General features: G+C 40.0%; 1 protein-coding gene across 1 annotated transcript; it reads left to right on the top strand.

Moving 5' to 3' along the window:
- Positions 1-10,320: 10,320 nt before the first annotated feature.
- LOC129250240 (uncharacterized) lies at positions 10,321-11,259 on the top strand. The gene has a single exon (XM_054889875.1). It carries the CDS (start codon positions 10,321-10,323, stop codon positions 11,257-11,259), a length of 939 nt encoding a protein of 312 aa, XP_054745850.1.
- The last annotated feature ends 4,029 nt before the right edge of the window (positions 11,260-15,288 follow it).

Genomic DNA, 15,288 nt, shown 5'->3' with positions numbered 1-15,288 from the left:
ACAGCCGATACTAAATATATCTCTATTAGAACTAACTAAAGGACCGCCCGCAAAGCGCTAACTAAGTCTTGCTCCCGGCAAAAGTGTTCACTTCTGCCTGAAGTCCCGCAGTGCAACCTGTTGTTTTAGGATACATAACTAAATTATTGTAGAGCTTCTCTATAAACAACATTTGACGTTAAATTATTTTCAGCTAACAAAATATACTGATGGTCGGGAGCCCCGGCCCGTGATAGGGCAACGTAAAGTTGCCCATGCGTAAAACATTCTTTTCGTAAATCAATTCCTACTAATTTGAATGTTTGGCCTTGTGATTTGTTTATCGTTAGTACGAAAGAAATTTTTACTGGAAATTGGAGCCTTTTGAAAAGTATTGGCAAATCAGTAAGGATCATGGGTATTCTTGCTATATGAGCTAATTCACCAGCTGCAGGGCCGGTGATAATCTTCGCTACTATTAAATTATCTTTTAGCTCCTTGATAAGAAGTCTCGTACCATTGCACATGTTGGGGGGGCTCAAACTTCTGAGAAGCATTATCGGCGTGCCAACTTTTAACGATAGTTCATGAGGTGGTAGCCCAGCGGGGTTCAGGGAATTTGAAAATTCCTGGGGGTCGTGCACTGCGTCCTCGATGTTATTGACAGTGTCTATGGATTTATAGCACTTAACTTCACCCGGTACTTTCTGCATAATTAAATTGTTTATTTCGTTGACTGTTTCATTCCTGGGAGAAACTATTGCTCTACCACACAGCCAACGAAAATCATTTTGATCTAAGTTTTCGATGTCAGGATATATAGCATCTATTAGACTATCTAAATTATGGACTATTTGGCCTAGAGACTCATCCAAAGTAACCGCATGATCGGTGCCCAAATTTAAAGATGGAAAAATTCCTTCTCCAAGTTTCAGCAGCTGTTGTGGAAAGTTGCTATGCATATTTCCATGTAGATGAGCTCTCATATTGGTGCGCAAATTCAAATGTTGTACAGATGTCCAAAGGTGAGATGATTTTAAACATGCCTTCATAATATCTGCTCGCGTACCTCTGTTGACGACTGGAAGCGTTTGTCGGAAATCTCCAGCAAATACAAAACTGATACCACCCATGACATCAGCAGAGCTTCGGAGGTCTCTTAAAGTACGGTCCACGGCCTCCACATGAGCTCTATGACTCATGGTGCATTCATCCCATATTACCAACGACGCGTCTTGCAGCAACTTACCAAGAGGCCCATTTCTCCGAGTAGAGCATGCAGACCGTTGATCTAAAGATACGAATAGCGGGAGTTTAAACGTAGAGTGAGCAGTTTTTCCTTCGTTCAAGAGAGTTGCAGCAATTCCTGACGAAGCAACTGCAATCGCTATTTTCCCTGATTGCCGTATCTTAGCAAGTATCAAATATGCGAGAAAAGTCTTTCCAGTGCCTCCTGGTGCGTCCAAAAAAAATAATCTCCCCATGTTATTGTTCACGCTGTCCACAATAGTCTCACAAGCATGTCTTTGATCCGGTACTAATTTGGGCACATTGTCATTAACAAACGCTGTTAGATCATTTCTGTTATACTGCTGTACCATTGTGTCAATAGTATTATTCTGGGTACGAACGGGAGAAGGTAATCACTTAAATTTTTGTCGTTTAATTCTATAAGTTTGTTTTCAATTTCAATTAATCCTTCATTATAAATGATTTTAGTGAAGGGTAAAGTGTTATCCTGATTCTGTTGTCTGATCCGATGTCTAATATCTTCACAGAACTGATCTTTGAAAGTATCCCATAACTTCAATGGTTCCGATGGTTGACAAAATAAAAGTATGACTACAAACAACTCCCTTAGTTTTTTTGGACACTGTGACAACGAAGCTTCGCTTAAAGTGTTTCCCCAATGGCCATCGTTTTCAAGTAAACCTCGGTCACGGCATGCTGCTTGATACGACTCTTTGACAATACCGTTTACAATTTGAAGGTATGCAAATGAGGTCTGACCGCGTACGTGGTGCAGTAGAATCCCAAGATAAAAACACTCTGATTGGGATGGATGTATCCCGTAGACTCTACCTAAAACGCCATCTTTTTTTATCCCCGGATGTCCAACTATATCTTCACCACGCCTCCTTCTAGTGAATTTATTATTTGCCCATGTATAGTATTGCGGCACTTCATGATACAGAAGAGTTTTCGCAAATTCATCTTCATTACAGAGAGAAAAAAATGCCAGTAATGTGGTATTGCGTGGGTTTTGGACAATTTGATGGGCTGTCCCTGGTGTAAAATACACCCTTTGACCGTTCTCTAGATGAACGGCCAAATGCACTACAGTAGGATGCCGCTCGTGAATAGGAAATTCAAATAAGCGCCAGACAGCTTCAGATGTGCTTATGTACCTTCCATTTAAATAGTTTTCGACCTCATCGTGTGGGTTTCTAAGGCTAAGTTGCCTGATCTGAACCTTTATTTATATATTTACATATATATTTAATGGCTTGGACAGAGTGGCAATACTCCACGTTTATATGAGCATTAAAAGTCTTACATAGTAGCGGGGAGTATGGAACAATCCACCTATTATCTATCGTCACCATGTTGCCCCTGACTTGTAACGTAGTGCTCCGACCGCCATTTTCTGTATCGCGCCTACGATAAACTGGATACCCATCCTCTCCGGTCTGGGTGTCGTTAATGAAACGGCGAGGGTATTTTTTTGTACAGACACCGTTCTTCATGCATTGTGCAGCTAAATTATGTTCTCCGCAGGGTCCATGTACCATATTTTTAGTTATAATGTCGTGTAGTACCGGATCAATTTGTTGATCGGGTAGCTCCGCAACTATAACACTGTCGATCTCATCTGGTTGTATTTTAGTTTCTAGCCAGAACAGCAAATGACAATGAGGTAAACCGCGCTTCTGCCACTCTACACTTGCCATATAACATTTTACTTTACCGAATATCTGTTCTTTGACAAATAATTTGATGAATTTCTTCATTTTTAAATGAAACACAAAGTGACAAATAAGTCAGGTCTACCATAATTTCGGACGTACGTCATCGCGTCCTGCGTTTTCTCGTGCATGAAACGCGGAGAACCCGTAAATGATGATGGCAATATGACATGTTGACCGATATTTGATGGGTCAACATTTGCGTCATGATTTAAGGCATCTCCGAGATGGATGTAGTCATCAGCCCGCAGTCTTTGTTGATTCCGCGAAATATAATTTAATCTTTCCGATATCATTTTCGCCATCATGTCAACACAATATTGACTAAATAAGTCTCTGTAATAATGTAACGGATTAAAAGAGTTAGTTCTAAACATTAATCTAAATGCATAAAATTGCATACACGAAACAGTGTTATTACGTGCAGAACCCTGCTGAGGAATAGTCAAATAATAACCGTCTTCACCTGTCACAAACATTAGAGGATACTGTAGTGGATCATAGGGCCGATGTAGCTCAGAAACTCTTTTGAGCTGTCCGTCTCTACCGTGTAAGACTATATCCCTGGGACCTTTGTCTTCATCGACCAAGAGAACGGCTACCTCGTTTACAGTAGGAGCATTGTATCTACCTCTGTGTGCTGTCTGTGGAGTGCGATCAGAATGAATAATTAGCTTTAAATTATGTGATGAGCTAAGTTCTAAGTTTTGTTTAAAACTTCGTATATACACGTTATGATTATTCAAAGTGGTCTGTAATTCGCGAATTAAATCCATTTTTAAGGTTGGTGCGATGCTTGATCGCAATGATAACTGGTCTGCATCCGAAATAAAATATATTTGCAGGAACTGTGGGTTTTGGCCTGATGATGGTAAAAGGCTACCAATGAGATGATACAATTTTAAAAGTGGGCATAAAATTTCCTTCCCTGATTTCTTTTGCGCCAAACGAAGTCATTTGAAAAATACTATTGTATTTACGTATGTTTGTTAAAAAATGATCAGATAATGGATGGTTATTAGTTAAAAGATTTTTTATTGGTTGTGGCGGCTCCTGAAGGTTAGGAAGACACACTCTACCTGAAGCACAACACATACCATTAGGTTCGTCCTCCCATTTCTTGGCGGAGCAGTTAGAGCAGATCTTATTCATGACTCCGATTTGGACGGACGCTTGTTGTGCATAATCAAGCTGCGGATCATATCTGAAAGCCAGTCTGTTCCTGTTAGCTAAAATTCGATTGTGCACTATATTTGTGGACAACTGCTGTCTCTCTGCTTGAGCTCTAAGTTGCTGCAAACGCTCGACACTCGACTCTCTTTCGCGCAACTGAGAGGTCCTTATATTTTGTTCATGAAGACGTTGGGAACGCTCCAGCCTCGACTCTTGAGCGCGTAGCTCAGAGGTTCTCAAGCTTTGTTCGGCAAGACGTTGGGAACGCTCCAGCCTCGACTCTCGTGCACGTAACTCAAAGGTTCTCTGATTTTGTTGCGCAAGTCGTTGCGAACGTTCGACACTCGACTCTCGTACGCGTACCTGAGAGTTTGCTGATTTTGTTCAGCAAGGCGTTGTGAACGTTCAGGCGAAGATTCTCCTATACGACGTATTTTTGCTGCTCGTGCTTGAGAACTATGTTTACAAAGTTGAGACCTGGCTCTCTTAGGCATTTTCAAATGTTTAAGAAAATGTTAATAGCGTGTAATATTCTAGCTCTGAAAAGAACTGTTGTTTAGCCCTGAAAAGAACTGTTGGTTAGCCCTGAAAAGAACTGTTGTTTAGCCCTGAAAAGAACTATTGTATAGCTCTGAGAAGAACTTTTGCGTAGGTGTAGTTTAAGAACAAAATCTAAATAAAATCTCATGAAAATTATTAGACTTCACGCACGACCGCTGCGTATGGAGCCGACCTCGCGTCTGAGCCGCGCGGGTACCTTACTCATAGATCTAAACCCCCCTCTCCCGCACGCGCACCCCTGGCCTTGGTGACGCCCACTTCGCAACGGGCCGTGCAGCAGAAATCGTAATATTTTAATTTCACCACAACTTCAAAACCAAAGGTCCAATTTTAATCATTCAAAGACCAAATATTATCAACATAAACTGTACTTATTGATGAAATAATTTATTTTGATAAGGATTAAAAGCATGAGTAAAATAAACGCGTTTAGATGTACTCCAAAAAAAAAATTCAAGATTTTTAAATAAAAATGTGGTTGTTGTGCCTCACTCGACATAGATAGGTATAGTGTGTCGCGGACTTTTTTGTAGATATTTATAAGATCTGCAATTAATTATAACATTTTATGGTTCTATCTTTTGTAGTTTAGGCAGCGTACGCAAAATAAGTAACTTCTTTGGTTGATTTTTTTCAGTTTGTGTCCGAAAAATCCAAATATCTTACGGAACCCTATTTTTTCCAAAATAAAATATAGTCTATTTTACTCGTGGATAATGTAGCTTTCGAGTGGTGAAAGAATTTTTAAAAGCGGTCCAGTAGTTTTTGAGCCTATTCATTACAACCAAACAAACAAACAAAAAAACAAAGTTTTCCTCTTTATAATATTAGTGTAGATTAGACCATAACAACGCCAGAAGCTATTTAAACGATAATACTGGAATCTGTAAAATTATGTGGACTATGAAAGCCAGATGTGATTTAATATACTTGGGAAGCCAAAGAGATTTAAATTGCACTTTATGTAACTTAAATGAATTAGAAGACATCACACATTTCTTAGGAAAATGCCCGATACTTAAAAGAATTTGTCAAAGATTTTTTGGAAAATATAGTTTAAACCAAGATGAAATCATAGACATTTTAAATGGTAGTGGCCCTTCTTGATATAATAACTTATTTAAGTTCATCACTGGTGCTATAGAATATATTGTAGAAAATTAATTTTAAACGAATACAATACATAGTACCATAGTAACATATGTAAAATGTAAGATTTCGTTTTTTTTCTTCCGACAAACGACCTAGTGTCACTGTCGTACGTTCTAATGTTAATGATTAAAAATGAAATGTAATGTTTATTTTAAAAAAGTCGAACAATAAATAATAATAATAATAATAATAATAATAATAATAATAATAGTCAATACTGGAAATTTCTCTAAGCCAATATTTGGTAAATCTTCAATTTTTGTCATGTCCAATGGTCGCTGCTCGTATATACATATGTCTGCACCCATATACCTATGTATGTAAATATGTCTTCTAAATACTCGACAACCGCAACTGCTGTGTATCAAGTGCGCGAGTTACCATCGGGAGCTGGATGGTGTGTGGGTTTTTTCTGTATATAAAACGTCTGCTCAGTTCGAATGCAGAAACAGAAGTGATTTTTTATTTCAGTGTTTTCAGTCTCTTATATAATATTTAAATGTGCTTGTGTTTTTTTTTTAAAGAATCAATGTATGCTTTGTGTGTTGTTGAGTCCCGTTCCAGAGAGTTTTCAGATTCTTATATTTATATGTGTTTGTGTGTTTTTACAAAGGATCAATGGATATGTGCTTGTGTGTTGTTGAGTCCCGTTCCAGGCAACTGGTGGCAAGGGTGGTGGGTTGGTAACTCCTCCCTCCCCAAAATGAAGCGGATGGTTAGGAACAAGGTGTCCAGGTGGATACCGCTGATTATTGTTACATGGATTGGGTATAATTAGCGGTCCAACACAGCACAAAAGGATATATGTATGTCATATTTTGTTTACAATGAGTTTAAGTACAATGAGTAACATACCTATGTATATTGAAACCAAATAGTATAATAATTATTATTATGTTGTTCGTCTTATTTTAGATTTATGGGGTTTTTGTGAGCGTATAAGTGTGTTACCATTATTTTGTAAAACTTTATGTTTATAGAATCTTGGGGTTAACTTACTTCTACGATTTTCTTTCCTAAATATGCTATCATTGGTGGATAAGGGTGCTGCGGATTTTCTAGCTTCATTAAGTTTATCCAGATTGTTTTTGGTATTTGTATGTATCATTTCTTTAACATAATGTTGAATCAGATTAGCCTTGATGTCAGCCCAGATGATATTTTCATTTTTAAATATTTACCGCAATTGCAGGCGGTGTTGCAATATACCACAATCAAAATGACGGTGCTCGTATTGTAACTCCACAGATAGATCTGAATGCACAGCAACTAGAATCACTGTCTGTTCAGCTCTCTAAAGTGGGAGAAATATGTGCATGCGAAACCAGATTGAGCAATGGAAAAACAGTTTTAATTGTGGCAATTTATATTTCACCGAATCAATCAATAAATAGCATCACGGAATTCATTCACGAAAATTTAATAAAGTATACACCAGAAGTATCGCGGATACTTAGAAAAGATTACGATAAAGTTCCAATGATTTTAAGTGGCGATTTTAACGTAAATTTTGCATTGGACACAGCGGTTCCTTTAATTGACCTTCTCAATACAACATTCAATTTAAAAATGTGTAACAATCGCACTGAATCGACAACACGATCAAAAACAACAATTGACGCGGTATTTTAAAGATATGTTGACAACATCGAAACCAAAGCATTTGTATCATATTTTAGCTATCATAAGCCACTCGTATCATTTTTTGAAATTGAAAACATTGAGGATGAATAATAATAAAATGAAGAAAATAAAATATGAACTTTATATCAATATTATAATGAACCCATAATTAGCCCGCTCCTAATGCTGCTTTCGTCTTATTCTCTCTCAGTTTGTTTTACGGACTTCTATCCGTCTACCCGTTAGACTGGTATTTTTTTTCTTCTTTTTTCTTTTGTTGTATGCGATGATTTTCAGCGTATGATTTCGCCCTACAATATTACAAACATAATTTTGGCTTGCACTATGATTGCCCTACAGTTATTAGCAATTGATTGATTGATTCTGTAGGCTGTACAAAAACCAACCTGTATATATGTATGTATGCAAGTATGTTTATGTATTTTGGTTTTTTTTTTTTAGTTTTGGTTCTGCTGTGGTAATGATTATGAACGATTGATTCCGTTCCATTTGGCATGTATTTCTTTTTTTTATGAATTTTGGTTCTGCTGTCAGAGATACGGACATACAAAAAACTAATGTATGGTAGATCCAGTCTGCGTAAAATGTGCTGGCAAGCACTAGACAAATATGTGTAAAATTAAGAGCAAAGTGGAAACAGACCAAAATAAATGTGCTCATTGTGGCAAAAACCATACAGGTAATTATAGAGGCTGCGAAGTCTACAAAAAACTCAAAATACAAAGATATCCGACACTACGCAAAAAAGAAATTCCCGCCGCACAAGAACAAAGGAATAATGAATATCAACAGAAAAACCTTGGTGTTAAGCCAGATTCTGGCAAACTATTCTAATACAATAATGTAATGTAAATTAGAATAGAACAAATTAATATAATATTGAATTTAAATAATGAAAATGTATTCAAGCTTAATATTAAGTTATTTTATATTTTTTATTTATAAGTATATAGTATACTTTACTGTTTCTCGCTGTCGCTATTTCTTTACCTGTTTCTATTTACTTCCGAACATTGACTTAACTGCATACTCTCTCTAACTCTCTACATACTGTTCTTCCATTTCCGCTATTTCTTTTATCGTAGTTTTAGGCTTAATATAAGGACTGAACATGGAAAATAAAGTCACTTTTTGAATTGTAATCGGACGAGTGCGGTGTTGCTTTTTAATTACGCGGCGCTACAGGCAATATTCATTTTAATTTCGCGCTTCCCTAAGTAAAGTGTTTTTAAAAATTTAATACAACACCTTCACAAAACAGTGAAGAATTTTCACTTGGCACAAATACAAATCAAACCCTTATACCAGGTGTTTCTTGTGGACAAGCAACATCAACGAAAACATTAACAAATGAATTAAACAACTCTAATACTACCACATCAAGTAACGATGATTTAACTTAAAACTATGATGAAACAAATGGCCACCATAATGAACATTGTAACCATACTGGTATCGAAGCTAGATGGACGCACTAAGTAAAATAAAAATTGCAATTTGGAACGCAAACGGAATTAGAACTCAAGGCTTTTATTCTGGATAAATCAATTGACAACAGATCAATATCTGGACTATTTAAATGGACTAGAAAGTCGATATATCGCTGGAGCTGACTACAATGCGAAAAATTCTATTTGGGGATCAAGGTTAACAACTTCTAAAGGCCGAAAATTGTTAGACGCTATAAGAGAAAACAATGGACATTTCATAAGCTTCGGAGAGCCGACATACTGGTCTACAGATATCAAAAAACAACCAGATTTAATTGATTTATGTATTTTTAAAAATATTCCCCAAACCCATCTGACCATTAAGTCATGCTTGGAGCTATCGTCGAATCATTCACCACTCCTAATGAAAATTATTGGAAATCTACACCAACAAACTTTTACAGGACTATATAATATTAAAGCAGACTGGAATTATTTTCGACAAAGTGTGGAAGCCCAATTGACTATAAATATTTCATTAAAAACGGAAAACGAAATTGACTCAGCAATAGCTTTTTTCAACGATTCCATCATCAAAGCCCTCATCTTTTCGACGCCAACTATAAAAATTCTACAAAAAGAGTATATTCCAATACATATCAAACAAAAAATACAACAAAAAAGGAAACTCCGTAAAAAGTGGCAAACTACTAAACATCCCGGAGATAAGGCAAAACTTAACAAATCAACAACTGAATTAACATCATTATTAAAACAACACCAAGATAAAAAGCTTGAGAATTACATACATAACTTGGGGGCCACGGCAGTTAACAATTATTCTCTATGGAAAGCAACTAAAAACTTAGTCAAAGCAGTTCCACATAAGCCTCCCATCAAAGAACAATACGGAACTTGGGCAAAGACCAATAAAGAGAAGGCAAACACACCAGCTGTACACTTTAAAATAATATTCTCAAACGAAAAAGACAATCAGCATACTGAACAAAATGTAAGTACGAGTAACCCAGAAAATAAAATGAAAATGACAACCTCAGCAGAAATCAGATATCATTTGAACAATCTGAACAGTAAAACAGCACCGGGCTACGATCTAATAAATGGTAAAATACTAAAAGAACTACCAGATGTAGCCCCTTGGGGGAGCCTGCTATCCCTATAGGGCGCGTCCCCGGGTGGTGGATAGGGGAGCACCTCTCAGATATGGAAGGTAGGAGAGTAGGTCTTCCGCGAACCACACAGGCCGAAGACGTAAACTTCGTTAAAAAAAACTCCCTTAACCCAAGGTGTGATGCGACCCGTGCCTATTGGGAGGGTTTGGCAGCCGGGGGACTAAATAAGGCTGTCTTCGAACGGAGCCCTCCTGATATCAGGCCGCCTCAGGTTGTAACGGTATGGTTGCCATGGTATGGGGCGCTGACATGGTCGACGGGTTATTTCCCCTTATTCCTCTTTGGTCACCGCGCATGGCGACATGCCCGACAGGACAAACAGGTCATCCACGACAAACTGGAGATCGGATCTTTTCGGAGGATGAGCTCCTGGCCTCTAGCCAGGAAACAGTTGAGGGTAAAGCACTGGGCCACAACACGCCAACAACTATAAAAAAACCGACAACATCCACTAAAGCTATGGGGCAAAAGCGCGCTAATAAAGGTCCATCGAAGTATAAGCTCTACCAGAGGTCTCTCACTTTCCTTGACAGGATTCTTAAGAACGAGACTGAAGGTAAAGCTCATCCCAAAGATGAGTCTGACAAGGCAAAGTGTCAAAAGGTGGTGGACGAATACCTGGCATTCCAAACCGAGCAAGACGACAACAAGACGGCAACAAAGAAGCACAAGATCTCAGATCTGGGTGCGGTTGTGCCACGGGACCATCTTCAAATGGCTCTGGTGGACGAAACTTCCAACGGCGGCAAACCTGTGCTTGACAAATGGTCGGAGATCGAGGCACGGCTGTTTCGCATAATCGTCGACTATGTCATGGCGAACCCGGAGGGTCAAACGCCAGGTTTCGACTTAGTGGAAGTGGTTCGAGGTTGCCGGGTAATCAAATGTGATGACCAGTACTCATTGCATTTCCTGACAAACGCGATTGGCGAAATTCAGAGCAGCTGGGAAGGCTTGAAGCTCAAGCTCATTCCAGCCAGCGAGATACCACGAAGGCCGAGGACTCGCATCTGGATACCAAACATGGAGTTTGAAGCCCATCAGTTAATTCCCTATCTCCAGGCTCACAACCGCTCAGTGCCGATAGCCGATTGGTCGATCATCAAAGCGGAGGCTCCGCAGAATCACTGCGCGTCGTTCCTCCTTCAAATCACTGAATAGAGCCCAGAGCCACTGCAAAAAGTGGAAAACAAACTTCGGTTCAGCATACGGAAGGCCCAGCTGAAGATATTCCGTTCTGCGAATCCGGAAAAGGAGCAGGATGAGATCGACGGCATCAGCGAACTGCTGACTGGCATGCAGTTAAATAACGCCGAGCCTGGGAAAACAAACCAATAAAAATGGTTCTAAAGGTTGTCCAAATTAACCTGCAGCATTCACAGACTGCAACAGACAACCTAACCGTTCTCCTAGGGGAGGAGAACGTAGACATAGCCTTAATGCAAGAACCCTGTGTGCGGAGCAACGAGGGGAAGGGGTTCTCGGGAAGAAACTACAATATGTACTATAAGCGAGCTCAAGGTAATCCTACATCATGTATTGTAGCCAAAAAATATTTAAACATATTTTTAATCCCATCATATAGTTCAAAGGATGTGACGGCCGTTGAGGTGGAAGCCGCTGACGGTGTCAGCATCACACTTGCCTCCATCTATATGGCACATGATCGGCCAGCACCGCCCGGGGAGGCTTGTAGGCTTTTGTTTGAAGGAACCAGAAACAAAATCCTGCTACTCGGATGTGACGCCAACGCGAGGCATGCGTTGTGGGGAAGCTCTGAGGCAAACGACCGAGGTGAATCACTTAATAATTTTATTATCAATACTAACTTATCGGTAAGTAACAGGGGTAGCACTGCCACTTTCACCTTTCCTAGTACGGAGTTCTTCAGAGGATGGGAGTAAGTGATTGATGTTACCTTACTGCCTGAAAATAGCTCAGTAAGGGTAGATAATTGGAGGGTATCCAATAAAAGGTCCTCTTCGGATCATAGTTGGATCCTCTACGATTTGGATCTTAATGTAGATCCACCCTTACCGTATCGAAATCCTTTTAGAACCAACTGGAAGAGGTTCAAAAATGCAGTAAACAAGAGGTTAGGAGAGATTCCTATCCCTCAAATCACTCTCACGGAAAACCTTGAGAGTAGGGTCATAACACTGGAAAAGGCATTACAAAACGTCCTGCCCCAAAAAATTCAGTAAAAGAACCCACCCTCCTTGGTGGAGCAGTGAGCTGTTTAAACTAAGGGAAAAATCTGGATCAACGTTTAACCTCAGCTACTCGACGGCAAATTGGGAATTGTACATAGAAAGTCGGAGACAGTACAAGAAGGCAATCCGGGCTGCCAAAAAAGAGAGCTGGAGGGAATTTTGTTCGTCAATCGAATCCACCAGGGATTCTGCTAGGCTCAGCCGTGCTCTTTCCAAAGACCATTCAATGGCTTCTTGGATCAAGAAGCCTGATGGTACTTGGACTGCTGCCGCAGAAGAGGCGCTGGAACTTCTGCTAAACATGCATTTTCCGGGATGCAGTGCTCACAAAAGTGGGAGGGGAAATATTAGGCGGAGCCAATATAATCCACAGCACCTAGCAAATGAAATAATTACCAAGGAGAAAGTTGCATGGGCAATCAAATCTTTTTTATCTTTTAAATCTCCAGAGCCAGATGGGATTATTCCAAAGATGTTATAGGAAACCTTGTATTGTATCCTACCATGGCTAGAGGAAATTTTTAAAGCGTGCTTAAACTTAGGCCATATTCCAGATAGTTGGAAACTAGTCAAGGTCGTCTTCATACCAAAAGTAGGTGGAAGGGGACATGAATCAGCGAAGAACTTCAGGCCAATAAGTCGTTCGCCTTTCCTGTTAAAAACTTTTGAAAGACTTTTGGATATACACCTCAGAAGCTCTTTGGAGGACTCTGGTATATCAACTGCACAATACGCATACCTTAAAGGCAAATCTAGGGAGACAGCGCTTCACGAGGTAATCCGAACAATAGAGGGCTCTCTAGAGAGCAAACATTATACCATGGCGGCATTCTTGGATATAGAAAGCGCCTTCAACAATTTTAGTACAGATGCCATCCAACGGGCGTTGATAGACCTAGAGGTGGACAGTTGCATTAGTAACTGGTCACCTCTATGCTAGAAACCAGGATCATCAAAGCTAATAGGGGTAATATCAATATAACCAAGAAGGTCCACAGGGGCACTCCACAGGGGGGAGTATTATCTCCACTTCTTTGGCTATGTGTGATCAGTAAAATCTTGATAAAACTTAATAGAGGTGGGGTAAAAGTGGTGGCGTACGCTGATGATGTGGTGCTAATGGTGTCAGGACTGTGTCCCAACATGATCAGTGAGATCATCCAAAGGGCGTTAGGCGAGCTTAACTCTTGGGACACAGGATGTGACCTAAGTTTACAGAACTTATGCTTTTTACCACCAGATACACTTTTACCCTACCAAATATCAACGGCCAAACTCTTTCACTTTCATCCAGTGCAACAGACATCGAAGATCGGGTAAGGAAAGCAGAAATTGCTTTACATGCCTGCAAACGTATGCTTGAAAGAAGATGAGGTCTTCAACCTAAGCATACATTATGGCTGTATAAGGCGGTTATACGACCTATTCTATCGTATGGCTCGGTAGTTTGGTGGAAAGCTCTAGGGCGAGAGTACAACACCAAATTACTCGGCAGAATACAAAGATCAGCCTGTGCAATAACGATCGGTGCAATAAGATCTTGTCCTAGAGAGGCTTTCAATGCACTGACACACGTTATTCCAATAGACCTACATATAAAGAAGACGGCCACCATGAGTGCATTTAGGTTAAGTGAAGCGGTTCGCTGGAAAGAAAAAACTTATGGTCACGCTAGTCGATTGTTGCGACAAGCTCAGTTAATCTCGGTGAGGACGGTAACTTTCAATAGCAATTTTGCCACTGCCTTTCCATCTAAGGAAGAAGGGAATAAGGGGTTATCTGTAAACAATTTCGACGCCACAGTCTATACAGATATCAGTAAAATGGATTCTGGTGTTGGAGCTGGTATATATTCTCACAGACTTGGAGTTGAAAAGTCTGTGCCTCTCCCTAATACCAGCAGTTTCTTCCAGGCGGAAGTACTGGCAATTGGGGAAGCTTGTAGGCTACTAAACACAGATTCCTCTTTGAAGGGCAATATCGCTATTCTTTCGGTATATATTCTCACAGACTTGGAGTTGAAAAATCTGGGCGTCTCCCTAATACCAGCAGTGTCTTTCAGGCGGAAGTACTGGCAATTGGGGAAACTTGTAGGCTACTAAACACAGATTTCTCTTTGAAGGGCAATATCGCTATTCTTTCGGATAGCCAAGCTGCAATCCAGGCACTGGGTTCGGCCACAACAACCTCCAAAGTGGTAGAACAAAGTAGGAATAGCCTCACCATCTTGAGTGAACACCATAAAGTAACCTTAATGTGGGTCCCGGGACACCGGAACATAGAAGGTAACGAGAAATCCGATGAACTGGCAAGAGGAGGATCTGCCATGAATAACGTTCTTGCAGAATCGGTATTTACACCATTAGGTGCAGTCAAGAATGCAATTTCCCTAAAATACCTTCGAATCGCAGATTGTAGATGGAGAGACCAGACGAAATGCAAAATCAACAGGACATTATGGCCCACCTACAACCTCGAGCAATCGTCGACATTGATAAACATGAAACGACGGGACGCCTGTAGACTAACGGCAGTCATAACTGGCTTCTGGTCTATCGGAGAACAAGCCGCGAAAATGGGCGTCCCTTACAACACATACTGTTATAGTTGTAAACAACCGCAGAAAAAAGAAACTATCTTCTATTTCCTCTGTGAATGCCCTGCCCTATGGAAGGACGGAATGTTAAACCTCGGCAAACCGCTGTTCGAGAGTCTTGAGCAATTGTCTCGCATAGACGTCAAAAGCCTAATAAGGTTCCTAAACCGCACAGATTGGATATAGTCTTGCTGTAAGTAACTGTTAAACAAGTTGGTAACGAGGATGTGGCAACAAAATGGTGCGGAAGCGCTAGTTGGATTCTGGATGAATCACCACTCTAACCGACCAACCAACCAGATGTAGCAATCTCATATATACGACAAATATTCAACAGCATATTAAGGACACAAGGCTTCCCACGCCTCTGGAAAGTTGCAC

The sequence above is a fragment of the Anastrepha obliqua genome, chromosome 6, assembly GCF_027943255.1.
Source record: "Anastrepha obliqua isolate idAnaObli1 chromosome 6, idAnaObli1_1.0, whole genome shotgun sequence".
Lineage (NCBI taxonomy): Eukaryota > Metazoa > Arthropoda > Insecta > Diptera > Tephritidae > Anastrepha > Anastrepha obliqua.
This window is presented reverse-complemented; position numbering and strand designations above follow the sequence as displayed.